Here is a 27,932-nt window from a genome sequence, read left to right as displayed (position 1 = left end):
CAATTAATGACTCAGCAAGCACAGGCTAACGCTGTGCCCGAAGTTTTGCCGCCTTGAAACTGGTTCGCGTTCCCGGATCGGGGCCGCCTCCGTAACGACTGTAAACGGCGCCGGCGACGGAGGCCGGAAAGCGTCGCCCATTCTACTTCATCTATACCCCATTGAGTCCCTCAGCTCGTACCCCGCGTATTCGCGATGGTGGCGTATATTCGGTGCCAGGATCCCGTTCCTGGCTCAGGGATGTGAACGGGGCCTGGACTAGTTCAGGGTATAGAGGAGCGACACTAAGATCGGATGATATAGAGGGCACCCGAAAGGTGGTAGACGGTGTATCCTCCGGTCTCTTTCGTTTTCCAAGGACGTGATCGTAGCTCCCGCCCATGCGTGAAGGCTGCGCTGGAGTCTTTATAGCATCGACTGGGGCGGGGATATTGGTGATATCGGTGGAGGCGGCAGCAGGTGCGAGGGGACTTCTCGTTGTAGGCGAGGCAATCGTACAGGGTCGCTTGAACGGACGATCAGACTCGGCGGAAGCTGGCACATTAGTAGGAACGGGAAGATAGTATTAGGCAAGCTTACCAGTCTCTGGTTCGGAGGCAACTATCCCTCTCTGTGGCCACTTCGCGTTGCAAGAACAGCATGTAAATGCCTCAATAGGCCCCGAATTAACATCCGCATCCCCGAATGGCGTTGCCGGCGTGGATTGTGCCGGCGTGGATTGCGCCGGCGTGGATTGTAACAACGTGGATCGACAAGGAGATTCCGCCTGCTGAATAGCATCAACGATATCTATGTCCTTATTAGCGGCGATGTTGCGTAGAAGGGGAAACCTGTACCTTTGCGAAACCGTAGATATGGAGCGCTGTTGCTGACAACGTCAAGAGTGGTTTTCCACAGATCAAGGTCGTTGTACCAACTTGTCGTCGGGATGAGGCAGAAGTTTTTGCAAAGCCTCTCGATAGTAGAGACGGAGTTGCCCTGGATGTCTCTTACTCGGATAAGCACCGCAAGAGCAACGAGCGCTTTGGCGTCTAGTTGTTGGAAGAAGCCTTTTTTGGCTTCCTCTGCGGGGGAATTGTGGCCATCAGCAAATACATGTTTAATGACGTTGCGGACGAGTTGCTTGTGTTTGCTTCTGTCTATCGTCAAATGGCGTAAAAGTGCTTCTTCGATGATTCTTTGAGCCCTGTCGTTGCTGCTCCCCGCCATCTTGGATGGGGCATCGCTATAAGGAATTGGCCCTATGGCGGAATGTAGATAGGCGTTCTATTGTGTTGTTGAGAAAGCTTACAGAAGAGGGAAATACGCAAGGGCGTTCCTCAGCTGGGCTCCTTATACGTTATCCTAATGTCCCCTGGTGTTCGCGCACAACCTGGAACAGGCTCCACTCCCAGACCGAGTCCAGAGCCGCCTCCCGCGGGGCCTGTACCCATTACCCATGCTCATGACCAGGGCCTTGGCAGAGGCATGGCCCTAGGCCTGTAATTGGACCCCATAAAAAATGAACTGCCAGGCCGAGAATCGCGTTCTTAGCCTCCTTGTAATAATGATAGGTTCTCATCTTCTATCACAATTATGAGTAGGCATAAATGGAAATGGTGGTGCAGCAGAACAGTGATCCTGAGTGTGAGAGCGTAGAGGCAGAAAAGATTGGATTGAAGTTGTTGACCAAACGAAAAGAAGATGCAGCTACGGATACACCAAGTCTATCTAAATACAGAGAAAACTGGACCGTGCGCTCCCAGATGCAGTTTGCCTCCATCCTTGGTTGCGTTTAGCCACCACCACCACAGTCTTCAGCCACACATGCCAGACTGTGACATTTTCGTTGTTGTTCAAAGAGGGCGGTTTCTTGTCCTCAGAGCGACCAGTTTTGGGCCCTTTTGGGCGGATAACGAAGATTTAGGTGCAGAAGCTCGGTTAGGAAGAGTAGAGCAATAGCAGCAGCCGGCAACAGACGCCAACAGACGCCAACAGACATGGATGGACACACCAATGCCAACAACAACAACAACAACAACAACAACAGCACCAGCAGCAGTAGTAGCAATAACAGACATAGACAACCTGGAGGGACGGACGGACAGCCTGGAAAACCTGGACAGGTTTAGGATAAGATGGTGGATATGACGCTGGATAGGATGGTGGATAGGATGGTGGATAGGATGGTGGGTGAATTTGGGGATGAGGGGCCGGCTGGGTTGTATCTTGTATCTTTGTATGTCTGTCTAGTTAGCTGGTTGCTGGCTGGGTAGCGGTTGGTTGCTAGTTGGTTGCGGGTTGCAGATTGTGGGAAGTTGGTTGTTGGTTGCCGCTCGAGTTTACTTTTTATGTTTATATTCGAGTTTTGTTTGGTTTTAGTCGGTCCTTGTTTTTGTTTTTGTTCTGGGTCTTTTATTTTTCTCGTTATTATGTACGCATAAGAGAGAGAGAGAGAGAGAGCTGGCTGGCTGGCTTTAGTAGGCTGGCAGCAAGCAAACAAGCAAGCAGGTGAATGATGACAACAATAAAAACAACAACAAGTGGGAAAGTGAGGAAGCAAGTGAACAACAATAAGAACAATAAGCAATTAGGTGGGGTGGCAAGCATACTGATAAGTGAGTGTGAGGTGAGTGGGTAAATAAATCGACGAAAACCCACAGAAAGTTAGTCAGTAGCCAGGTGAGCAAGTAATCTTGACCCAAGATGGTTGGTGGGTTAGTTTTGGAGATACATTAAATTTGTAAGGTAATACAAGATATGGGAATGAATACAAATAAATAAAAGTAGAGCTAATCCGGAATTAGGAAAGGGGTGTTCTGCATTGTTACTGATGTAGATTCGGGGTTTGTGGTAATTAAGAGATGACAGAAAATAAGATACGCGGCTGGATAGAAAATGGAAAACCGAGCAACTGAGCAACCTCCATGGCATTGAGACAAAGCGCTTGCAGTGTAGTTTACTTACATGGCGTTTACAACAGAGTCACATTAAGCGTCATCAATTCAGCGACTCACTCAGCCAGCATGACAAAAACTCAACCAATACCAAAGTTCACATATTTCAGAACACCCACTAAATTAACATAAAATTCAAGAATCCAAAATGGTATAATGTTTGTAACTGCCCCCCCCAGCCCCCCCACCACACAAATTGAACCCAACCCCCTCCCTCCTTCCTCAAAAACCCCTCTTAAGTAATCACACGCAGTACACCCATCCCCTTAGACCGACACCTCCTTAGTAGCATCGGCCGTGGTGTCAACCCGCGGCTTCTCCACATCCGAGTTAGACCCAGCCGCCACACCGCCCTCAGTACCCAGGAGACGGGTCAGGCCAATCTCCTGGTTGATGGTGGCCATGCGCTCGAAGTCGGCGGCGGCGGTGCCCTCGGAGCCGAAGACAACGTCCTGTTACGAGCATGTATTAGTATCTTGTAGTAGAGTATCTTGTACATGGGGGATACAAAAAAAAAGCTTACCATCTCCTCGAGAGTCAACCGCTTGGTCTCAGGGACAAAGAACCAGATGAACGCGGCACCGAGGTAGGTCAGCAGACCAAAGATGATGTAGGTACCATACGGAATACCCTTGAGCATATCCGGGGTGACCTGGCCAACAATAAAGTTGTTCATCCAGTTGCTAGACGCACCGAGCGCGACACCATACGGCCGGGTGCTCAGGGGCCAGATCTCAGCAACGATGATCCAGGCGCAAGGGCCCCACGAGTAGCCGAAGTGGATGACGAAGAGCCAGACCATGCACACGGCGGCCCAGCCGGCGGCACGCTGGGTGTCCCACTGGTCCATGTTCTTGGCGATCAGCACGGCGATGATGATGTGGCAGGTGGCCATGCCGATGGCGCCGATGGTGAGCACGGGCTTGCGGCCGACCTTGTCGATCCAGAGGACGGCGGGGATGGTGGCGACGAACATGACGATGCCGACGACGCCGGTGGCTAGGAGGGAAGTCGTGTTCAGGTCGAGGCCGAGGCCTTCGAAGATGAAGGGGGCGTAGTATAGAACGGCGTTGATGCCAGTCCACTGGGATGTGTCAGTGTGTCTCGCTCGAAGCCTAACTCGGCTAAGCGACAAGGGAGAGAAGGTGGACGCACCTGCTGGAAGAACATGGTCACAGACGCGACAATCACGCGCTTGAACATAGCGCGGGTTTGGAACAGCTTCTTGATCGACACAAACTGCAGCTTGAACGTGTTCCACACGGTCTGTTCCTGCAGCTCAGGGAAGAGCAAGGCAATCGAGCGCTTCTCGAACAAGGACTGGGCCTTGATCTCGAGGAACTCAATCTCTAGCAGTTCGTGGTCGGGGTCGATGCCGCGAAGGCTGGACAACACCTTGCGGGCCTCCTCCTCGCGGCCGTGATGGATCAGCCAGCGAGGCGAGAAGGGCATGAAGATCATGCCGACGAAGAGAAGGAGCGCGGGAGCGAGCTGCAGGCAGATGGGGACGAGCCAGGCTGCGTCAGTCTGGCCGTCGCCTGTACCGCCGATGTAGTTCGTGCCGCTGTTGAGTGGTAAGTTAGTGATTGGCGAACATACATCCGGAGCTGAGAAGAAGAGAGAAAAACGTACTAGTCAATCCAGAAGCTGATCAAGATACCGAAGCAAATGGCCAGCTGCTGCAGCGCAACCAGCGCACCGCGCACCTCAGGGGGCGCCACCTCGGAGTTGTAGATGGGGATGATCATGGCCAGACTTCCCACGCCCATACCACTGTAATCCAGAACGTCAGCTTCTCCCACTATTTTTTTCTTCTTTTTGGAATGCTTTGCGAAACTCACGTCACGAAACGCCCGCCCAGAATCGCATTGGGGCCTCCAGTGACCGCCGTCGCCTGTACAATGACACCAATGATAAACACGGTGCAAGCCACCAACACACCGTACTTGCGAGACAGGACTTCAGCCAGGAACCCCGACAACAGCGTGCCGAGCCAGGCACCCAGCTCCAGAATGGCCGTCAGCCAGCCCTTCTTGGTCTGGTCCAGGGTGTAGTCGCCCATGTCTGTTTCGTGCCGAAAACGCGTGCGAGTTAGTCTTCAGGTGTCCGGCAATTTCAAGAAGCATGATGTAGAGAATATCGAGATCTAGGGGGGTAAACGTACGGCGGTTGAACGCTGGCATGGCCAGGACCCCCGAGAACATGCCCTGGTTGTACCCGTACAGCACACCACCGATACAGGCGAACGCCGCGATCGAGAAGACGCGGAGGTTCTTGACCAGCGCCGCCGGCCCACTGGCCCCCATCATCGCCTGCCGCTTGTGTAGCGCGGCATCGTAAACGCCGGTCCCGGCAGTACCGCCACCGGCCATGGTGACTGGAGTTTTCTCGAGGACGGTTTCTCGTGTGTTGGTCTAGAATGTATCTCGAGGTCGGGGAAACCGGGATTGGCGTCTGTATTGGTGATCCCCGGGGTTGGTGTTGTTGAGTCGCCGCTTTGGGATATCCAAGACAAGGGAAACAAAAAACAGACAAGAGAACCCTCACTTGGGGGGAAAGAAGGGTATAAAAACGACCAGGGAAAAGAACCAGAAAAGTTCCAGAGGGCCCCGGGACCTTGCTGCAAGATATCCGGACGCGGGGGAATCAAGCAATCAACCCAAATCTGTATTATCCTCCTTCGAGGGTACCCTGATCCCCTGTCCCTGCTGCCGGTTCATCCACTCAATGGCCCTTCTTCCCACGCGCGTGGATGAATGGAAGCCTGCAACACCACACCGGGAAGGACCGTGGCAATCCACAACGGCCACGCGCCCGAATCCGAGAGTGTTGCCCTCTCATATTTCCCACCCTGGACCCCGTCACACCCACACCTCATGTTGATGCATGATTGCCTTCGCTTCACCCAGGTTGGGTTCCGTCCTGACCTCATGCACTCTACTTTGTTCTCCCTCTTCCACATACGCGTACATTAAACTCCGGGAAACGGTACCACACTGATGGTATTCACAGCGTGAATGAATGGATGAGCTCGGAACAAAGCCGGATATATCCACATATTTCCCGAGATCCCTCACAGTCAAGGCCCTTTCGTTCCCAGAAACTGTCGTCTTAGAAACACCGAGATGCAAGTTCTCGGCCTGACCCCGGAGGCATTGTAGAAACGCGCCATCAAAAAAATCCTGAGGGTCTCTCTCCTATGGACGAGAGGAGGAATGAAAACCAACAGAAGAGCCACGGAGAGCTTCCCCAAGGTTTCAACCGCGCCAATCCCACGAGGAGTCTATGGGGGGCGCGCGGAGACCTTCTCCGCACATTCCTCCATTCTTGCCTTTTCCCCATGGGCAAAGCGGAGCAAAAACCCAGAGAACACGACAAACCCACAGCCTTTCCCGGACCCCCGGATGAAATGGGGTGGATGAATGCAAGTGTGGGCTCGGTGGGGAACAGGGTTTCATTGGCCAGGCCCGACCAGGCCTGTGATCACCGGAGGCGTGGTGGACGTCGTGACGCGACACAGCATCCTGGGATGTTGGGATGACTGGCACGCGGTCTCGCTCGGCGATGAAGAGTCCAACTCGGAGGGACAAATGGGATGAAAAGTGGCCAATTGTTGACGGAAGGAATGGGCTGAACGAGCTGTAATCCGCCGAACACGCCGAGATATCTCTGCCGCTATTCCCGTGGACTTTTCTGTTTGTCACAGCACTGAGTGAGCAGTCTGCTCGGAGCTTGGGTTTAGTGGCGTTTTCCCCGCGGCCACCACCCGCCGACAAACACCAAGCTCGATCGCCCAGACATCGGCACTGGTACCGGCTGTTCTCTTCGGGCCCGGTGCTGCTTGCTGTCAGCTCTCGCCAAGCAGCCTGCAGAAAGCCCCGAAAGCGAGTCCCAAAAAAGACCACACCACCAACACCGCCCAAGCTGCAGCTCGAAACGCGCTTGCTGGACGTCCCGGACGCAGTTCCGCGCATGAATTCACCAACCATCTCCCCCAAAAATTACCCCCAAAAGGAACTTCGACGGGCGAGGCAAGCGAAGGTCAGAATTGGGGTTGACATGGTTGCCGTTGACATGGACATGGGGTGCAAAACGCCGAGAGCCGGGTGCCCATTTTAGCCTGAATGCAATCGCTCGGCCCGGCCTTCAGCCATTGGGCCAGCTCCCGTTCCGGCGCCATTGCGGGGTCATTGATGACCCAAAACAACATTGGCTGGCTTCCTGGCTCGGGAAGGGAAAGCTTGACATCGGGCCTTTTCTTCCTCTTCTTTCCAGAACCGAGGGAAGGGTTGGACAATATTTTGTGCCTGAGCTGGGACTAGTGGAGGTGATGAGAATGCGAATCCGATTTTGTTTGTTGTTTGTGCTGGGAGTGCGTGAGTAGTCGGATTAGTGTTCGCTACGGAGTACAATAACTCGCATATCGCGGATAAGAGGCAGCAACAAAAAGCCAAGCTTTTCGATGCCGGCCGTTGGTGGCGCTTGGTTGCGGTTGGCTTGTGCTTGGCATGAAGCCGATTGATGATGACATGGAACACCCTGTGGTCGGTCCCGAAATGAGATAATCAAGGCCATACTTTTACCCACGGCGCATGCTCATGAGGGATGACGAGCAAGAGCAATGAAGCTGGCGTCGAACGTATTTCTTTTTGCTGTGTTCGGATTTTCGGAACCTGCCTTGATTATTCGCCGAGTCATAGTAATCCTGCACAGCAGGTCATGGAACTCAGACGCAGGTGCGAACCGGGACGTTGGTTCCTGATATCGAAACACGATATCTGAAACTTGGCCGTGACCGCTGGGGAATGGCCCCCAAATGCAGTTTGAACAGACCCGACTCGCGTAGGGTTCCCATCCGTGGATTTTGGCGTGGTCTTACATAGCATGCCGGTTGAACCTCCATCGGGAATGTCCCGAATCTGACCATCGCCACTTTTGTGCTACTGCAAATACTTCCCACGTGCATATTGCGCCCAGCGGTGGACGAGTGCAACACATTTGACGGCGGCGTGCTACGCCGGGCCAACGACTCGGCCCCCCCTTCTCACAATGTGCAGCATGGAGGCGTGGCTTTCCACGCGGAAAGGGCACCAAAGAGCTGGATTAGGCGAGTCGAGGGTCCGTTGTTGGTCCCAGCGGCCGATAGTTACACCACCCTGCGCTTGTATTGCTGTATGACGGTTTTCATGCGGCATCGGGGCAAGAATAGAGTTGAAAGGTCGCCTCAGCCATGCAGAACGCCTAGAATGTCTCCGATCCAGTGTTTCCGTGTCTTCTCGTAGAGGCGTGTGTCTCGGGGCTGCAGAAAGGAGAGCTGGGCTGCAAGATCAAGACAACCACGATTGACGACTAACACAACGCAAAGAAACGGCCTCGCTAAAGTTCCAACCGTCGAGCCAGGCTTCCGGTCACGGTGATATATGCCTAATTTCCCGTCGGAAAGGAATTCCACGCTCGCTGCCTTGCCCAACGGGATCCGAGGGGGACAACCGGAGCCTCGGCGCAGAGTGGGGCTTCAAGTCCCGGGTCCCGGCCGGGAAGCGGAGCCTGCGCCTAGAAAAGCCGGTAATGGACAACCATCGCTTTGTTCCAAGGTGGTATTTGGTCCGAAAACCCCATCTACGGCCGTTACAGATCCCGAATCCGAGGGCACGAAATTAATGTTCCGTAATGTGTCCGCGGTCAATTAATCCGTGGAGTCATAAAAAATCGAACCTAGAAGTGTTGGTTCGATCACGTAACGCTGAGCCGCTAAAGGATTTTGAGGAAATCCGGAATGGTAAACGGCGCACTCCTGGGCTGAGCACGTGAGAAAGCGGCACCAAAATTGAACTCGAACCAACAGGGCCGTTTTAGGGTAAATCTTACCCGTGGGTGATCGGAGGAACGACGGAAAGCGCTCATAACAATCCGCGGTGTTGATGGATTCTATGTATTCCACACACCTCCCAAATGACGTAACAACATGAGGGGGACCTTTGAGTAACGTCTTGTCGCGGCCGGCTTGGCGCTTTCTGGCCGGCCTTCGCTCGGGCAGGTAGGTGGCTTCGATTCCGGCAGCCCAGCCTGAAATCGCGGGCCTCCTGTTAGTCGTCGGCAGCGCTTTGTCATTGGCGCAATGCACAAAACGGATCAGGGAGATCCTCGAAAACAGAGCTAGGGCCGGATTCGAGTTGTTTCGAAACAAAACGACCACCCGGCCCGACCGTGGACTGCAGCTACATCCATCCGCTACGAAGGTTACCGTCCGGTTCCCGTCTTGTCCTTTAGCGGTCCCGTAGTCCCGGTGCGAGGGCACAGGACGAGGAGGGCCACCGGGGCGGTCAAAAGCTGAAGTATCAAGTGCCGGAGGAATGTAGTGTCGGGCGAAGCAACGGGGGTACTAGCCAATTTCACTCACTTGTGACATCGGTGTGGCTTTTCGGGCTCCCGTGCCGCCTAGCGCCGGCGGGGATGGACGCATCTGGGGAGAGAATTGAGATTTACTCTCATCGCAAGCCGAAAGAAGCTTAGCAGTTCCGGGGCTCATGAGCTCATCCGGCCTGGAAAACCTAAAAATTAGGGACGAGATGAGGCGCTGAGGAAGCACAATTTGGAATCGTCAAGCGTGACATGGTGCACATGCCCGGGGAGCCGTGTCGTGATCGGATCCCATGGGGGCTGTTTGTGGGATGCTACATGATGGAAAAATGACAATCCGGAAAGACCCCGTTGCTTGTCCGAGAAAATGAACTGAGGCCGGGTCTCGTGGTTGTTGCTCAAATCCGGAAAGCGGTTACTCGGTTGGGCTGGAGCAAGGCAGGCGCGACACCCCAACGCAGCTGGGAAATCACACGCAGCTCAATATTCTAACTAACATGCTTTGGTGGAACCCCCACCCAAAATTGTTAAGCCAGCTCGTCCCCAGGTCACTTCTCCTGATTTCGTTGGATGTGGCCTGAGCGCAAGTGGACCCGTGCATCTTGTGCCTGGACCCATATCTTCAATTGTCCAATGAGAAGGTGTTGTTTGGCGTCGGCCCCCACACCAGCGGGTGCCAGAATTTAACGCGCGCCTCTTTGACTGCAACCTTGGCACCATTTCCTCACTTCCATCTTCCTCCGCAAGCCCATTGTAACCAATCCGACAGTCGCTCTGTCGCGACGGAACCAACAACGCGGAAGCCATGTTTCATCCCATCTTTCACCGGACCTCCTCACCCTGCCATTTTTTCGAATGTTTATCTTTGTGGACCCAGCCAGCAGATGCCGAGCGACTTACTGAGTGTGGAAACGCTTGCCGGTCTCTGAGACTCACATCTTGCCGCCCGCGATCGTCGAGATCCATGCACCCCGCGTCCTGAAGGACGACGAGAATGCAAGCCCTTGTCAACGACGCACCTTTTTTATTTTTGCCCTGCGGTCCGGAATTTGTCAATCCCCTCTCGGCGTTTGTTTATTTTTGCTCGTTGCGACGTTGCTTCCAAGAGCTGCCATGTCGCCCGCTGCTACCCCTTTGCAATTTCCAGCCGCCGAACCTCTGGCGCGAGACGCTTGCCCGTCTGTCTGCCACTGTCGCGCGGGAGTAAGGGGCTTTCTCGGGTGTTTGAGATCAGTAGAGCGTTTGTCAGTGTCCTTTTTTGAGAGGCTTCCGTACTGTCGGGTTCCCGAGGGCCTCAGAATGGGCGGCAGCTGGTCTTGACCACACGACGGCCAGTTGCAGATTGGGTCAGATCCTGACCACCAGCCCGCCAACGGCCGGCCGACCTGTTTCTCTGCCATTGCGTCGGTTTTTTTTGTTTCGCACAGCCGTGGATGACGAACGAACAAGGCTGCAATTGTTTCTCGGAGGCTCACTGCCGATGTTTGAGTATCCGTACCTCTGATCGAGGATATTCCATTGCTGTTTGCTTCCATTTTGTTTTTCCAGATGCTCCTCATTCGCCCGCTAAACCGAGCGAACCAAGCACAAGCCGTCCTCGGATCGAGCCGCCGACAAACGGATCAATCGGGTGGAGCGAGAGCGACAAGGCTTCAGGTTTGCGCGAGGCTGCCAGCGGTTAAGAAACCCAGCGAGCCGCCCAAAGTGCTGGGCTGGCGTCTGGTGTGCTATTTTTTGACATTTCCCGCTTCTGTACTCCACAAACACATGTTACCCCATTGGGCAATCAACTCATTCGAGATCCGTGGAGCCGTGGTACCTTGCATCGGTACCCAGTACCCACGGCGACTGCGCAACACAGAGCCATGGCGAGGTAGCGGCACAGTACCGCACCATGTCTTAAGCGAGCACTGGATCTCCGTTGGGATCCTCGATCTTGGCATGGCGCCAGGGTACGAACGAGTGCGTGGGCTCTCACATTCTCCCCCCTCTGCCTGTGAGTTCTCTCTCAAGGCCCACGGCGGGTGCGGGTACCGTCAGACCTGGATCTGTTAGATGTTTCCGTTATTGTTGCGCCGGCGTGGAGCTCCGGACGAAGCCCCCATCGATGCTACCGATACCCCCCCTCGTTCCCGGCGCTAGACCCCCATGGCCGTCGATTCTTAACCGCCCTTCGGTACCCTCCACCCAGCAGATGGCCAACTTTGTAGCCGCCCATCTTCAAACAAACGCCATCCCGAAACTCGCCAGCCACTGACAGAGGCCCTTGGTCCCCCCGTGAGGTCTTTCAGATACACGAGCTCAGTTTCATCAACCAAAGCTCTCTCTGCACATCTACGCTTGTTTCAGATCTACCACCCCGGTCCTGTGCGCTTCTGTTCACCGGACCCATTGCGCAGATCAGGGCCGCCAAATCCGGCCGTCCACTCACGGGATCTCGTTGTTTTTGCCCGGGTCTCGGTCAGAGCCTGGAGATATTATAAGTCGACCGCCTCTCCTCTTGTCTCCGGCCGGGCCTCTTAGCCAATTTCTCAGTCCTCGAGCCCCTTGACCCGCCGCCTCGCGACCTACTTTTTCCTCTTTCCCTCTTTCCTGGTTGTCTCTCATAGATTTCCTTCACTTTCGTATTATTCCAATTGTCTCTCGTCTCCTTTGCAGGCTGCTAGCCAGCCCTTTCGTTTGATACGAAACATTGCATTCTCCACCACCGACCTCACCGTTCAACCGGGCCGTTTGCTTGACGACGAGTTTGTCAATCAACAGATCTTCAGGGAAGAACACCCACTAATCACTTACACACCAACGGCCGGGAATTACTCCCGTCGATCACGACACTACGCCTCCGCTCCTGTGCACCTAATTGCCCTCGGAAGAGAGAAAGGGAAAGAGAGAGACAGACACCGGCTGAAGCGACGACCCACGTATCATGCCAGACTTGTCCCGGACACCGAGCCACCAGCATTACCAACAACACATCCCGGTTTCCCTTGCGCCCACCATGTCCTACTACCAGAACCCCCGGCAGCTGTCCGGATTCTATGGCGACCTCTCCACCGGCGCGGGTGGGATACCCATGCCGGGCTACGACCCGTACGCCGTCAGTGCCGTTCCGCCTCTGCAGATCTCTACAGCCGGCGCTACGATGGGTGGCCCCGTAGGGGGCAGCTTGCCGACACAGCACCGGGCCTCGTCGGGAGCATGGAACCAGGAGGAGGACCGAACACTTCTGACACTGCGGGCGATGGGCAAGAACTGGAACCAGATCCAACGAGAGGCGTTCCCGGGTAAGACCGGCAACGCATGCCGGAAGAGGCACGAGCGGTTGATGGAACGCCGCGGGCAGAACGACTTCGACAACCGCAAGCTTGAGAGGTTGTGCAAGGAGTACATGAGCATGCGCAAGGAGATCTGGCAACCGCTTGCCTCCCGCTGTGGTGAGAAGTGGAACGTTGTTGAGATGCAGGTATGTTTTCTCTCTCTCTCTCCTTCCTTCCACTGTCCCCCCTTGGCGCCCGTCTAACTCTTTTCTCCTCAACAGTGCATGTCCAACGGCCTCAAAAACATCCAGTCCCACGCCCGTGCCTTCGCCCGCCGCGAACGCCTCGAATCCGGCCAACCATTGAACGCCTACGACGACCCCGACGGTGCCCTCGGCTGCCTGACCCCTGTCGACGACGTCGATGGCGTCGACCAACCCTACTCCTCTCCCGAAACCGGCGGTTCCACCTCCGGCGCCCACTCCACACCCGGCGGCAGCTCCGGCGGGTCGACCGGTTCAGGCTTCCCAGGCATGCACCACCCCCACGCACACGCCCACAACCCGCATCATCACCACCAGCAACAACACCCGCACCCGGCTGCAGCCGCGGCATATGCCGGGTACGGCGCGTACCACCACGGACATGGGTACAGCACCAGTGTGTCGAGCACGGGGACAGCAGCGGGAGGGTACAGCGGTGCGGGCGGGTCACAGTCCGGAGCTCACCAGGCTCAGCAACAGGCGGCCGGCGGGAGCGGTGGTAGCGTTCAGTCGTCGTCGGGGTCGGGCAGCCAAGGGACGAGCCCGTATATGGGACACGGCGGGCGCCTGCCGAGCGTCGGGGATATGGGGATCGATGCCATCATTAATCGAGGACAGGCAAGCTGAAGAACCAATTTTCTTCGCTTACTTTTCTTCCGTTTCCTTTTGTCATCTTTTTTTTGGGTTTGGGTGTTCGGTTGCATGGCATGCATGGCACGGGATCGCATCTGTTTCCCTGGGGGTTTTCTACATTTTTTCCCTTTGTCCTCTCTTTGCCCGCATTTTCTTTCCCTCCTTTGGCTACATTTAATTTCTCGTCACCACACACGCATACGCAACCACATCATTTTTTCCTTTGTTTGAGTCTACCTTAGGGGGTAGAAGGGGGAGGAGTGTCTGGCCCATCACAGCCAGTATCATCAATTGTTATGTCATGCCACGTTACGAGGAAACCAAGGGAAATGGGGGGGCGGCAAACAAAATCACGGCGTTGGATGGAGTTCATGCCTCTTGGCAGTTGGGCAACATGGCGTTGGGGGTTGGGGGTTTGCTTCGGGGTGGGCGGCTCGAGTTGTTTGGATTGTTGGTGGAACAGGCCACGAGCTTCTGTTACCAACAATGCGGGTTTTTTTGTTCGTATTGGAGTTTTGGGGGTTCCTTTTTGGGGAATGACTTGTTACTTTTTTCTTCCTCTATTTTTTCGGTTTCCCCTTTGGGATAATACCAGTCTCTGCCTCATGATTTTTCTCGGTTCTTGTGCTACTGGCTCTTGTTCCCCGTTTGTTTCTGACCTCATCTTTGTTTTACGCATAGCCGAGCATTGGCGTTTTGGAAAGCTCACTCATGTTGGGTCACAAGGCCGAAACAGGACTGACGAAGCATGCGCCGCATAATACTCGATACCCGGTTTCTGTTTTGTTTGGATTCAACTTCGAGGCTTTTTCTTCAAATCACTTAATTAACCTTCGGCAGGTTCCGTTCCTGTACGACGGATATCCAAGTGCGATTTGTTCTTCGGAACATGAACGCAAACAAGATGACGAAAGGGAAGCCTAAGGTCGGACCGTCAAACCCACCTGCAGCATCCGCAGTGCGATAGGCAACATGAGTATAACAGTCATCCTAAGCGTAATAATTAATCAACATACGGATAATACCGCATTCCATAACCTTTAAACCGTCCGTTCCGCAATTTTCCATTTTCGCTGAATAAGACGCACCTACCCACACACATAAACTGCATCTAGACCCTCAAAGAATCCGGGGGTGCACGTAGATAAGGCTGAGAGATAAAATGCGAGGCGCCGGCACAGCAAGTATCGGGGCTGTCGGAAGTTGGTAGGAGGTTGGCGGGGAATTTGGGTGTGGTGTGTTGTTGGTCTTGCGGCACAGCGAACAAACTCAAACTTTGTCTCTCTCTCTCCCCCTGCGCTCCCCCAACCCAGCTACCCTCCTTTACCAGCCAGCCACGTTTTTGTTTACTTTACTACGTACACACGGCCTCAGCTGCGGCATGTAATCAGGGAAGATGCTGGTAGTTTTGCACGTGGGATTGTGTGTTGTTGGGTGGCTGCTGCGGCCTTTCGGCTCTTGATACATAGGCGAAGGACACAAGAACCCACCCGTTGTGGTGGGTTTTGTGTAAGTGGCACGGTAAGAATGGGTGGACCAGGGGTTTGGGGCTTGGAAGTGTGGGAGTGGGATTGTGGGATTGCGATTTGGGGGCCGTATTCGGGAATTAATTGTTTGGATGGAGGGGAGGTTTGGGTCTGATTGGTTTTTCTACGAGGAACTTTTGGCCCCCAAACTGGTGTTGTTGCTCCGGCGGGTTTGGTGAAGACACGATGTTTCGTTCGAGTGTTTCTTTCTGGTGTTTTGGTGGTGCGTAAACTGAGCTCCACATGCAATAACTACACTTAATTTGCGTCTTGAATGCCTGCCTTGAGCCTGCCTATTCACAACTCCACGTTCTTCAACGATGCCTAGATGCATCTCAACAACATCATAAATTCCCCGACCACCTGAATTCCGTTTCGATACGCGAGACCATATCCCCGCAATTTCTAGAGGATTTTTGGGATGGATTCCAGGAACGGGCGCAATAGACTTGCTTCGCCAAGACGTGGGATTGTGGAGGATCAGGGACTGCAACGTTAGATCGGGGAACAATTTTCAGCTCAGTCCTTTACTGGGTATTTTTACAAATGATTTGAGCTTTTGAATCTCAAAAGATCGACAGGCGGCGGGTTTACATAGTTCTTTGGATCGGTTTGAAGCTTTTGAATCGGCGGTGTTCGAGGCCGTTTGTTCCAGCAGTTAACGTTATGTCGATGCCAAGCCGAGCCAGGCAACTGCCGGAAAGTGGATTAAAGAATTGTGCCCCGACCCCCAGGCTCCTCCATTTATGAGGCTCCGCTCGTGACAGATTGCCGTTCTGGGTCGAGTTCTGGAAGGTCTAATGTGTGGAGCTCGGCATGAAAACGAGGGCTGACAGAGGGACAATGGACTCGGAGTCGCCGTCCGTAACAGGTGGGTGGGCTTGTATGTAGGCACGTATCGATTTAACTGTGGCTTGGGGCAGAGCATGGTAAATTCCGGATTGCGAACAGGAACTCATGTGTCATGCAAAATATAAAATATATGGGGTACGACTCCATCCTTTCAAGTGGTACATTCGTTGTTACATGGGACCGACACAACATCCGGACTTGGCCGGGGATTTTACCGCCGTGGGTTCTCCGGTAGCCCCACATTTCCGGCTGTGGGTCCGGCCCGGGGGCTGGCGATCCATTCGGGATCCTTTTCATCCTCGTCCTCATCCTCATCGTCTTCATCGTCGTCCAAATCATTACCCTCCTCCGGCGACCCCGTGATACTGTGCCATACCCTCGCCCACATCCCTTTCTTCTGCACGAGCGCCAACACCATGATCACCGGCAAATGCCATACACTGGCCCAAAACAGGCTCCTCGCACTGCCCTTGTGTCCCTCGTGGCGCCAAAACTTGACCGCCTCGCGCACCAGCCACAGGTTCACCGGAAGACTGGTGACCGCAAAGCTCCACTCGGTAACACCGGCGGCGCATAGACCCAGACATAATGGGACAAACACGAGGCTGTAGCGCAGCGCAACACGTGCGTTACGCGCCGGGTTCACCCAGCACAGCATCCGCAGCCCAGCCGCCTTGTACTCCTCCCTAATGCCCCACGAGAGGGGCATGAAATGCGGGAACTGCCAGGTAAACAGCAAGCCGGCAAAAAGCCAGCCACCCAGGCTCGACCCATCGCTGGCAAACAAGAGTTCGCGCCAGGTCCCGTCGCCCGTGGCGCTCTCCCCTGCAGCCGCAGCCCAGCCCATGAGGGGCGGGATCCCACCTACGATGGCCCCGACCCATGTATTCCACGCTGACACGCGCTTCAGCGGGGTGTACGCGCCTGCATACAGCGCAATATTCGCAGCGCCCAAAAACGCGACAGTGGGGTTCACGCCCAGATACAGCGCAGCGGTGCCTGTGACCGCACACCCGACTGCAAACAGGACTGCAGCGCGGGTGCTCAAAAGCCGGCGGACTAGCGGGCGCGTGCGTGTGCGGCTCATGCGGGCGTCGGTGTCGGGTTCGTACAGCATGTTGAGCGCGTTGGCGGCGGCGGAACACAGCGTCGTGCCCGTGGTAAGGAAAAGGAGAGTCAGCGGGGACAGGGATGGGGCGGATGATGCGAGGGCGGGAGAGGCTAGAAAGGCGGGAACCGGGTAGAGCGCGTAGGGCACCATGGCGGAGAGCACGACGAGTACGGTGAGTCGCGGTTTGGAGAGGGAGAGGAGTGAAGAGAGCGTGCGTCGGAGTGAGGTGGGAGGCGCGCGGGCGGCCGTGTCGGCTAGGCGAGAGGACGCATCGGGTGGGAGGGACGTGGCCATTGAGTTTGTGGGAGCAGCCGCCGTAGTTGTGGAGTTAGGGTTTGTTACTGCGGAGGCGGTATCGTGGCTCTGCTGTTGAGCTTGGGCATCGCGTCGCGCGGCTTGTCGTCGGCGGTGCGGAAGGAGAGAGGGGTCGGAGGGGATGTCGGATGCGGCCGAGGTTACTTCGGCATTGGAGAGTCGGGGGACTGCTCCATTGGTAGCCGGGGCCACGGCCGAAGTGCCATTGGTGCGGGCGAGGAGGGTATTCGAGAGGAAGAAGCCGGCCTTGAAACGGTGTCGCGGTAGCGCAGGCGCGACATTGGCAGATGTGCGGGGGAGAGTCGGTTTCGAGGAAAACAAGGTCTTCCGCGCGGGGTTTGACGTGCGGTCGGCCTGGCGCAGCGCGCGGTGCGTGCATTGCCAGCACACATTGTCGAGAAGGCCCGGCCGGAATTGGAGACGCTGGATCGGCGGCCGCATCGTGGGAAGTTCAAGTGCCGGGCGGCATCGCCATCTCGATAGCAATTGGCGTTCGGCAAGCTTGGAGCTTGAACGGAAGCTTGGGTGTTCCTCTATCCATGTGTTCTTGGTCTGAAAATTGGGGTGTGGCGGTTGTTTGTGGCTAATGAGCGGGGTGTGTGGCTAGTGCGTAGTAGACCCACTCATATTCCCAGAAATGTCACAAAGGGAAGGTGGGGCAAGCACTCCTTCCGCAAATGGAACTTACACCCCAACACGATTTGTCCCCCTTTGCCTTCCGCACCCTTTTTCTTGTTGTCTTTCTTTTTTCCACTGTATAGGAAAACCAACAGCATTCGTATCTTCCTTCAATCATGTGCTCGGAGCCAACATTGTACAACCAGGGATAAAGTTACACACACTCGCTTCCTTTGTCCTTCACACCCCCCTGGATGTCCTGTGCAGGCGGCTCAAGCACCAATCATGAAAGGGCTGTTCGACAAGCCACACATTTCCCCGACACCCGAGCCTGTGAAGCGCCGACGAAGGAATTCTCCGTATCACGAGTTTTACGTATTTGGCTTACTGGGTCTGCTCCCTGTTTATCGGTGCTCGGCTGACGATCGATCATCATGGGCTCGAGTCGGCTCCAGGGGATCTTCAAGGGGTGGTGGGAATATCAGGCGGCCTTGGTGGTCATTACAAGCTAGGCTACAAACCTAGGCCTCGAGATCGTGGGGCCTGAGTCCGTCAATTGGTCTCGAGGCATAGGGGGGCCGGATCTGCGACCCTGCATGACGCGGTGTCTCATTGCCCTGCGGACCGTAAAATGCGGCCTACAAGGTACGTACACCATTCGGACCGTGTTGCTATTGCCTTCGTGATCTTCCATTCTGAAACGCCCAACTTGATAGGAGAGAGCGGGGTGTTTGGTTGGGGTGTTGTCAAGGTAGAGGAGCTTTGTATAGGATTGTCTATCGCGAAGTTTGACTCCGGCAAAGGTGTCCTTACCAGTGGCCTAGACGTACGGGAACAATGTTTCTCGTTCCGGAATCTCTCCAACAGACTTGTCATCACCATGGATGGGTGGCTGGTCGGATGAGTGTCCGTTTGCATACCGCTGTTCCCCTTTATCTACGTTTGCAACAGGAGTTTCTGTCTAATCCGTCAGTTACGGACAAAGAACAATGGAAATCTGGCATACGAAAAGGGGAGCGTGGCTGAGTTGGAATGTAGTTCTGAAATTTCCAACAACCAGCGTCTTTGTCTCCTTATCCTGTTATGTTGACAGCGAGCGTCAACAGAAACGCCCAACCATCCGATTTCTTTTTTTCCCATCTTTATGCCCCGTGTTGACGGCTCAAGTGCAACTCTCGGGTTGCTTCTCTCGACATAAGCCACCGACGACTCTGGATGACAACGGCGATGTCCTGCCCCTGAGGAAAAGACTACACCATTAATAATACCGAGCAGTAGACCATATCACCGGCGCACAAAATGTCTTTTTGGGGCCTCAGTTCCCTACTCCCTAGCTCCGTTAGAGGAAAACGCACCAATCAGGATGACGCCGACCTTCTGAAGCGCAAAAGTCGTCGGCGTACCGCCAACTCCGGCGAACATGACGATGACGACGACTCTGCATCCCATGGCGGCCCACTCCCCGTCAACCTCGCAAACCCCCTTCATACCCCACTCTCGACTGATGCCCGCTGGGACCTCGCGATTAACCCCACCAGCGCCGAGTTCGCAGCTGTGCACCGCGCCTTCTGGCTGCTATTGCGGGATCCGGGCCAGACGGTGCAAGGTATTGTAGAGCAACATTTCACCGCGTTTGAGCGTGATTTGCTGTTGGTGAGACGGGGCGGACAGGGGGGAAAGGGGAAGGGAATCAGTGGAGGCGGTCGTAATGATGACGGAGAGGATGTGGAAGTTCAGCAGGCAATTGGCAGCGTGGCTCGGGCTCCTCGCGGCTTGGACGGCGAGACCGCGCTAGTTGGGCTTCGCGCGGTGAATGGGTGGAGGTATATCGAGCTCATGCAGACCAAGAAATTCCAGGAGGCTTTGAAAGCAGAGAACGCCGCGAACGCCGCGAATGGCGAGGAAGGTGATGGAAACAAGGGTGGGGATGTGGCGTTGCGACTGGCGATGGCGTGGTTTGGGCTGCCTGTTGCTGCTCTAAACGGGCCCGAGGAGGAAGATGAGCCGGCGAATGGCGGGACTCAGAGAACCGGGCTCGAGTTCTTAGCTGAGTATGTGGATCGGACATACGCTGGTAGAGATTTTACCGACTCGAGTAAGTATCGGACGTCGAGAACGGACTGGACAGGAAACAAGGCTGACAATGGATTTGTGGCAGAGAGAGATCTGGATCAACAGATCCGGCAGTTGCAGAGACGATACGGCGAGCGAGAGCACGGCGCATCTCAGCGGCCTGTTGCGTTGCGTGGCGGATCCGTGTCCGTGGGCCCATCATCGCCGGGGGATGAGCCTGAAGTTCTTAACAAGGCCGACCAAATGAGCGTCCTGAGCAAGGAGAACCGCCGCCATTACAAAACCAAGCAGCCGCCGACAAGTAAACGAAACAAACGGGATGACGACCAAGCCCAGCGCAGCGTCGCTCTGATCTATGGCAAAAACCCCGAGCAGCCCACTCGCAAGGACACCAAGACCCCCGCGCTGTCCTATCGCTGGGTTCCCCTATACGGCTACCAGGGTAAAGTCTACTTCCGCTCCGACCTCCCACGCACCTTCGTTGACGCCGTTGACCGCCTGCTGTGTCTCGACAACCGCGTCGGCGTCGCCTACACGGTATACCTCTTCGACAGGCGCAAGCCGTACGCCAGCGACCCGCAGCTCCGGGCCGAGTTCATGCGCAACCCCACCAAAAACGGCATCACCATCTGGGCGGCCGGGCCGGGCGACTACAGCCATGACACGCTGGCGTGGAAGTTCATCCGTGAGAACGTGCTGGACACCCCGGATGACGACGAGGACAGCGCGTGCAAGGTGCTGTTTGTGGCGGGCCCGGACGATCCGATTCCGTGGATCTGGGAGCCCCAGCTGGAGCACCGGGTGCTGCGGGTGATGGCAAAATCCCTGGATCCCCCTGTCGAGGAGCGCCCCGACGATGCGAGAGATGTGGCGTACCTCCGGGTACCACGCGACGAAGACGGCTGGCTGCTATTTACCAACCAGTACGCGCCGTGGGTAGCGAACTTATGCCGGGTGCTGACACCGGGTCGCCTCATATTACGGCCGGGCCGGCCGGCGGTCCCAGATGCGTGGTTTACGATGGACGAGTGCACGGTGGGGATGTATGGGGGCCTGGTGTGCCCTTTTGCGATGTGGGTAGAATGGGCGGGGCAATGGTCTCCCTCCGGCCCGAACGAGGTGGAATTACTGGTGATGGCGGCGCCGGAGAACGCGACCGGGGTCAGTGACCGCTGGCACTTGTTCATGGCCGGGGCAACCGGGGGGTATGAGGACAATTACATCCTCCATGACGAGGTGGAGAGCGCGGCCAGGTCGCATGACAGGATTGTAAAGCTCGTGGAGGAGTCCATCTCGTCTGTTGCCTGCGAAAGGCTCGACAGTATCGAGGTGTACTTACCCGGACAGCGCATTGCCCTGCAGGGTACAGGAGGGGACGCGCCCGTCCTGTCGATGGGTCTGAGCCGCTCGACGTCCTCGGTCTACGCCTTCAGGCAGGTCTATCAGCACTTGATCACCTGGAAGAGGTGGCTCGAGTCGCAGCCAAGTGCGGGGTTGCCTAAACAGCACAACGGGCTCGGGGAATACCCGCAGTTCATAGGGCTGTATCCCGTGTATTCGGAGTATACTGTCATCGACCGGGAGCGAACACGAGAACCCGTGCGTTGGTACCCGAAGACGAGCACGGTCGCCGAGTTCAGGGACATCGCCAGGGACCTAATAGGTCTGCCGCCGCGGGAGGAGATTGAGGACGATGGGTCCGATGAGGCGGACCGGCTTCGGAACCCGTGGATTGCCGTTACCCAGGGCCGGAACGAGGACCCCATAATGGACGACGACGAGTTGGACCTTGGTCCCCTTGATGCGATACCGGACTTCCATAAGCCAATCTTGGTCCTTGGGCCACACACCGGAGAAGCCGAGTGGAAGGCCATGTGCAAGCTGATTGTTGAGCCGGAGGTCCAGGTCAGCGAGATCGTGCGGGAGAGCCACCCCCTTCTTTTATACGGCAACCCCACGATCGAGCAGCCCTTTGGGTACCGAGACATCTACGCCACACCCAAAGAGCACTTGTACTTTGCGCTGACACCCGATCAAATCCCCATCCACCAACGCCATTACGACTACCAAATGGAGGGGCGGATGCAAGGCAACGCCTTCCAGAGGCTGCACCCGTGGGACGTGCAGCCGTGGCCCTTGTCCGACATTTACGCGCTCGAGAGATTCCCGATGCGGCTTCCACCAGGGAGCGCGGAAGCGGAAGGGATCCAGCAGGTCACAGCGGGCAAACTCACGGCGTCGTCGCTCCTCGACAAAATACCCACCAAAGCAGTTAGCGCCTCTATGGCCCAAACAGCCCGGGGCGGGACGAAAAAGGGGGCAAAGACGGGCCGGACTGTTGCAGAGCCAGAGACAAACGCGGGCGCCAACACAAGTGCAGCAGCAAACGTAAACACAAGCGCAAACGCAAATTCCAACACAAATCCAAACGCAGGCGACAATAACACCCAGGCTCGCAGTGAAAGACTCGCCTCTGCCAACCCCCTCGGCATGGAGCTGACCACCACGCCGACCACTCCAGAGGCGACAACATCCCACAATATCCTCAACCTAGGCCACAACACAGTGCCAAGGGTGTCCCTCTCCGTCCTGACACCGTCCGAAGTCCGCCAGCTGCAACAGGATTACAGAAACCTGCGTAAAAGCGTCCTGTACCGTGAGGAGCGATGCCCGTATTTTGGCTGCCCGGCCAAGTTTCCCCGGCGAGAGCTAGACCGTCTGCAACGACATCTTCACGAACGGCACGTGGTAAGGCGGTGCAACTTTTGCGACGCCCCCGAGCGGCCGAATCAGTCCGTTGGGGAGCGGATGGCGCACATGCGGGAGAAGCACATGGAGGTCCTCCGGGCAATGGTGGCCGAAGCAGATGGCCTAGATCCGGGTGCGACGAGGACTCGGGGTGCGGCGGCCAGTAAGGCCGAAAAGGCGAAACCAGCCCCAAAACTCAACAAGCGGAAGCGTCCACAGAAAAAGTGAGTTTCCCCTTGACCAGTCATTATCCATTCGATAGACCTCGTCGAACTGACACACAGCAGACCGGAGATCGAAGTGGTAGGCCCAAGGGTAAAGCGACGGCGCCGGGAAGAATCCGAAGAAGAGTCTGAGGCGGAAGAATCATCTGACCTCTCATCGGCGCCCACGAGTAACCACTCCAGAGACTCGACAGGCGAGTTCAGGCCGGTCTCCCAACGGCGAGGCGACGGACAACCTAAGCCAGCCAGGACAGCAAAGCCAGAGCTAGCGAAGCCTACCAAAGCGGACAAGGCACCCTCAGAAATCATCCCCGACTCGTCCGACGAAGAATCAGACGTACCGGCCCCGGGGACCGGTTCGTTGTCGATGGCTACCCGGCCGCGGGCAACCCCATCGCAACTTGCGGCAAGCCCCAGGACCTCGTCGCCTGGGTCTCAACCCCAACCTCCGGCATCACGCCCGGCCCAGCCCGCTCCCAACCCATCAGCGGCAGCAACAACAACAACAACAGCAGCAGCAGCAGGATCGGGACGCAGGCCAAAGCCAAAGACCACGGCCGACAAGGGGATCGACCTCCCGAACCACAGTGATACCCCATCGCGTAGCATGCCCAAACTATCGCATCCCCACAGGAAACCCCCGCGCCCCTCCCCACCTGCTGAGTGGTTCCAGTCTTCCTCACCCGCACGTTCTCCCACACCTTCTCCCGCTCCCGCTCCCGTACGCGCACGCACACCTACACCCGTCCCCACCGCCGCGCCCGCAGCTGCGCCGGCGCCGGCGCCGGTGCCGGTGCCCAAGGCCGTACCAGTCTCCAACACCACTAAGACTACGCGGACCCCAGTTCCCACTTCCAGAGCCTCTCCCAAGCCTGAGTCCCCACCCAAAAAGGCCCCGGCTACACGTCGGGTGCCGAGGCGGGCTGCGGTGACGTCGGCGCAGAAGACGGCTGAGACGTTGAAGCCGAAACCGAAGCCTAAGGCGAAGGGGAACGCGAAGGCGAAGAAGGATGACGGGAAGTAATCGGCTCTGCAGAAGTCCGAAAGCTTGGAGGATGCCGGTGGTTTTGACGGACGCCTCGGTTGGTGGTGGTGGTCGATCATGTGCGGAACCAAGAGCGGAAGGCGGTTTCTTAGGACGGTCTCATCGGGTCGTAGTGGGGAGTGCTAAGCTAACGATAGAAGGAGAGAGAAAGGAAGCAAAAATGAGCCGGATGGGAAAATCCTACGCTATCGCGGTGCACGGAACGGTTGGCGTTCGGGTTCGGAGAGGGTCTCGGCCGGATCGGTTCGGCATAAGTGGAGTACGGGATCGGAGATCCGGGGATCGGGGTGGGAACGATAAGGTAGTTACGGATACATGGCTGATGTTTTTGTTTTTGTTCGAGTTTTTCATTTTGAGTTCTGACGCATCGGTGGCGATGAGTCAGTCAGTGAGTGGGTAGCTTGGGTAAAAATCGATTTTGCGCGGTCTTTCATCATTTTTAGGTTTTTGGTCCTTAAATTGCGTGCTTGAGGCAAATATGAATCGTTCAGCAGTTCTCGTGCCGTGCCGTGGAAGCCGAAGCCGCGATGGTGTTGAAAATAAGCCCAAAATGGAAGGCAGCTTCCGGTTCTCGGCGGCCATCGGTGGCTTGCCCTCCTGGCCTCCAACTGCCACCAGCTGTCGGCCGCCATTCCTTGGCAGTCACAAAGGCCGGCAAGCCACGGAGAATATCGCGAGGTCAGCTGACCGACTATGCAGGTCGCGACCACGTGCCGCGCCTCGGCGCCAGTTCCAGCCTGCAGGGTACCCGGGTCCCTGACGTAAAGAGATCCACCCCGATTGCCGTGACGGCCAGCATCGGGAGACCGCCAAACAGCCCACATCCAACCCTTGCTCACTCCCAACGGCAAAGTCCAGGAGCTCCTTCCAAACTGGTTCTCGTGGCTGGACGCCGTCGAAGAAGCCATGGCTCCCTCTTTCTTCTTCCGAGACAAGATTTCGGGTGTGAGCAGAGCGCTGCAGGTTGGGGACTGACATTGGTTTGCCTTTGTTTTTTTATCTTTTTGTGAGCGAGAGCTGAATCTCCCCAAATCATCTCGCGCCGCGTCACACCAAGCGCATCGAGTGTCTGGCTTGTTGTGTCACCATTCAGCTTTCAAGTTGTTGAGGTTGGCGTTTTGCGGTGTTACTGTTGCGGCCTGACTTTTGGGCGATCTTAAGTGACTTTGCCCCGAAACCCAACCAACTTCCTTATCCAATTCGGTTTCATACGCGAGTCGCAGCTATCGGACTGAAGGCGATAAGCTTCCAAAGAATCGAGCTCGCCCATCTTTGGGCAACCACACATCATGGCGACCCGGGCAACGAGAAACCTTTCCACCACCCTCCTACGCCAACTTAGTCGGCGGGATGTCACCGAGTTGACGATGTGCCGGCAGTGTCGGCTTCGGTCTCGCGGCGTCCACACTGGCACTCATCCCTCCCCGAAAGATGCTCCCCGGGCACCCCCTGTCAAGCTTTCGAAACCCCATCGGCCGGCCGTCCAGGCGAGGGCGGCTCCGTTCGGATTGCTGGTCGGGGGCGGCCTAGTTGCCTCTGCGCTGGCCTATTCTCAGTCTGTCGATGAGGGCGCGAGGATAGAGGAGGTAGCTGCGGTCGCGAAGGACGAGCGGGACCCCTCTCTTCCTCGATTTCGCCTCTCTGACATACGAAAGCACGGTGCCTCTTCCGGAGAACCGTGGGTTACGTATGAGGACAAGGTGTACAACATCACAGACTGGGTCGCCGCGCATCCCGGTGGCGATGTGATCCTCCGCGCAGCCGGGGCTAGCATTGAGCCGTACTGGAACATCTTCACCATCCACAAGGCGCCGCATGTTCGAGAGATCCTACAACAGTATTTGATCGGGTTCATCGACGTGGAGGATCTGGGTCCCGACGGCCGGCCGGCCACAGAGACGATCGAGGATCCCTTCGTGAGCGACCCAGTTCGCGACCCGCGCTTGATTACCCACACGGCCAAGCCACGGAATGCGGAACCGCCAAACGAGGAACTCGACCGTGCATTTCATACCCCGAACGGACTATTCTATGTCCGGCATCACATGTGGGTGCCAGTGGTGGAAGAGACCAAGGCTGAGCAGCATACGCTGAGCATTGAGCTCCCCGATGGCGAGACGAAACAGTACACTTTGGAGGACCTCAAGTCGAAATTCCCGGTACACAAGGTCACGGCAGTGCTACAATGTAGCGGGAACAGGCGAAACGACATGACCCGACATGCTGGGAAGACGAACGGCTTGCAGTGGGGGGTTGGGGCGATCAGCAACGCCGAGTGGGAAGGGGTACGGCTTTCTGATATCCTCGCTGACGCGGGACTCAAGGTGCTCCAGCCTACCTCGCCAACACGAAAGGACCGCTCGCCCCCGCAGGACGAAGACCAAGTCGACGCCAACGCCATGCACGTCCAGTTCACCGGGCTTGAAGCCTACGGCGCGTCCATCCCGCTCGCAAAAGCGCTCGACCCACGCGGCGATGTGCTGCTCGCTTTTGGCATGAACGGCGAGGCGCTCCCTCGCGACCACGGCTTCCCCCTGCGCGCTGTCGTTCCTGGCCATGTCGCCGCACGCTCCGTCAAGTGGCTCAGCAAGATCGTGATCTCCGATGAAGAGAGCACGAGCCAATGGCAGCGGCGCGACTACAAAGCCTTCGGCCCCAACGAAGGTGCCAACCCGGACTGGGACCGCGCCAAATCGATCCAAGAAATGCCCGTCACCAGCGCCATCACCGGTGTCTGGGTCGGCGATTGCGTGCGCCGCGGCCGCGTACCCTGGATGGGCAACAACAACACCCAGAACCAAGCCCAGTCACCAAAGTGCTCTTCCAGCACCACCCGCACCGTCGACATAGCCGCCCTCCCCAAGAAAATCGGCATCACCTCCTCCCCAACCTCCTCCACCACCCCCGCCAACGAACCCGTCGCGGCCCAGGGTTATGCTTACTCCGGCGGCGGCCGCGCCATCAGCCGCGTCGACGTCTCCCTCGACGGCGGCCAGACCTGGGACCAAGCCGAACTCGTCAACGACTGCACCGCCGATCCCAACAACCCCTGCCACGGCAACAAGGCCTGGGCTTGGACTCGCTGGCGGTATGTTGGTGCCTTGCCTGCTTTGGCGCTGCCGACCCCGGATGCGGCCGAGAAGAAAGAGGAGAGCAGTGAGGAGTGTGATGACCAGAAAGTCCGACGGCGGAAACACCACCACCAGCAGCAGCGGTGCACGACCCTTGTTGTAAAGGCTACGGATGACGCGTATAACACCCAGCCGGAATCGCATCGGGGGATTTATAATGTGCGTGGGAATCTTGCGACGGCGTGGCATCGGGTGAGGATTTGTCCAAGGTGTACTACGACTGGTGGTGGTAGCAGCAGCAGCAACGGTGGAGTTGGGGACGGTGAGGCGGTGAAGAAGGAGCAGCAGCAGCAGCGGGGTCAAAAACAGGTGACTTGGTCGACGGGGGAGACATATGGGTGTGGATTCCGGAAGGAGGCGGATGAAGTTGGGGAGGGGATGAGGAAGAGTGGTGTTGGGAGTGGAGAGGGGAAGTGAGGTGTTCGTAGTTAGCCGGGCGTTGACCGTGGTGCTACTGGGACTGTGAATGTGCTGAGCTATTGTGTCTCTGCTGTGTTGCTCTGTGGTTAATTGGCGTACCGAGCGAGTGGATTGTGTGTTGGGTTAGGGTTAAGAGGTGTTCTTGGTGGTGTTGTTTTGCTTGGCTCTGGCTCGCATGAGCGGCGATGGGGCTGTGGAAAGCAAAAGCCTTGTCTACGGCTTTCTTTTGTTTTGTTCCTTGGCCTAGATTAATGTCACGTAGGCTCTGGTTTAATATGAATCAACACAACTCAACGAGCGTCACTCACTCACTATATGCTTCCCCAGCAGTGTTATTGCGACCAACACTGTTACACGGCACACCTGTTCATAAGGGGTTCATCGCTCGGCGTTACTGTCAGGTGTCGTCAACTTGGTGAG

At 56.4% G+C, this 27,932-nt stretch overlaps 6 protein-coding genes across 6 annotated transcripts; 3 read left to right on the top strand and 3 right to left on the bottom strand.

Moving 5' to 3' along the window:
- Nucleotides 1-151: 151 nt before the first annotated feature.
- Nucleotides 152-1,209, bottom strand: C8A04DRAFT_31083 (uncharacterized protein; the record flags this gene model as incomplete). Its single annotated transcript, XM_062781632.1, has 3 exons — nt 152-534; nt 580-789; nt 837-1,209. 3 exons carry the CDS (start codon nt 1,207-1,209, stop codon nt 152-154), a joined length of 966 nt encoding a protein of 321 aa, XP_062634704.1.
- Nucleotides 1,210-3,202: 1,993 nt separating this feature from the next.
- On the bottom strand, nt 3,203-5,308 carry C8A04DRAFT_14181 (quinate permease; the record flags this gene model as incomplete). The annotated part of the gene is made up of 6 exons (XM_062777995.1): nt 3,203-3,388; nt 3,460-4,020; nt 4,092-4,500; nt 4,569-4,709; nt 4,778-5,000; nt 5,101-5,308. 6 exons carry the CDS (start codon nt 5,306-5,308, stop codon nt 3,203-3,205), a joined length of 1,728 nt encoding a protein of 575 aa, XP_062634703.1.
- Nucleotides 5,309-12,294: 6,986 nt separating this feature from the next.
- C8A04DRAFT_14168 (uncharacterized protein) lies at nt 12,295-13,443 on the top strand (the record flags this gene model as incomplete). Its single annotated transcript, XM_062777989.1, has 3 exons — nt 12,295-12,759; nt 12,835-13,244; nt 13,311-13,443. The coding sequence occupies 3 exons, from the start codon at nt 12,295-12,297 to the stop codon at nt 13,441-13,443; spliced, it is 1,008 nt and encodes a 335-aa protein (XP_062634702.1).
- Nucleotides 13,444-16,038: 2,595 nt separating this feature from the next.
- Nucleotides 16,039-17,694, bottom strand: C8A04DRAFT_14185 (mitochondrial Protoheme IX farnesyltransferase; the record flags this gene model as incomplete). Its single annotated transcript, XM_062777996.1, has 2 exons — nt 16,039-17,301; nt 17,446-17,694. 2 exons carry the CDS (start codon nt 17,692-17,694, stop codon nt 16,039-16,041), a joined length of 1,512 nt encoding a protein of 503 aa, XP_062634701.1.
- Nucleotides 17,695-20,187: 2,493 nt separating this feature from the next.
- Nucleotides 20,188-22,920, top strand: C8A04DRAFT_14145 (uncharacterized protein; the record flags this gene model as incomplete). Its single annotated transcript, XM_062777981.1, has 2 exons — nt 20,188-22,158; nt 22,270-22,920. The coding sequence occupies 2 exons, from the start codon at nt 20,188-20,190 to the stop codon at nt 22,918-22,920; spliced, it is 2,622 nt and encodes an 873-aa protein (XP_062634700.1).
- A 2,330-nt stretch (nt 22,921-25,250) lies between these two features.
- Nucleotides 25,251-27,509, top strand: C8A04DRAFT_39170 (mitochondrial sulfite oxidase; the record flags this gene model as incomplete). The annotated part of the gene is made up of 2 exons (XM_062784484.1): nt 25,251-27,344; nt 27,402-27,509. 2 exons carry the CDS (start codon nt 25,251-25,253, stop codon nt 27,507-27,509), a joined length of 2,202 nt encoding a protein of 733 aa, XP_062634699.1.
- Between the last annotated feature and the right edge of the window lie 423 nt (nt 27,510-27,932).

The sequence above is a fragment of the Dichotomopilus funicola genome (assembly GCF_033296635.1).
Source record: "Dichotomopilus funicola strain CBS 141.50 unplaced genomic scaffold C8A04scaffold_60, whole genome shotgun sequence".
Taxonomy (NCBI): Eukaryota; Fungi; Ascomycota; class Sordariomycetes; order Sordariales; family Chaetomiaceae; genus Dichotomopilus; species Dichotomopilus funicola.
This window is presented reverse-complemented; position numbering and strand designations above follow the sequence as displayed.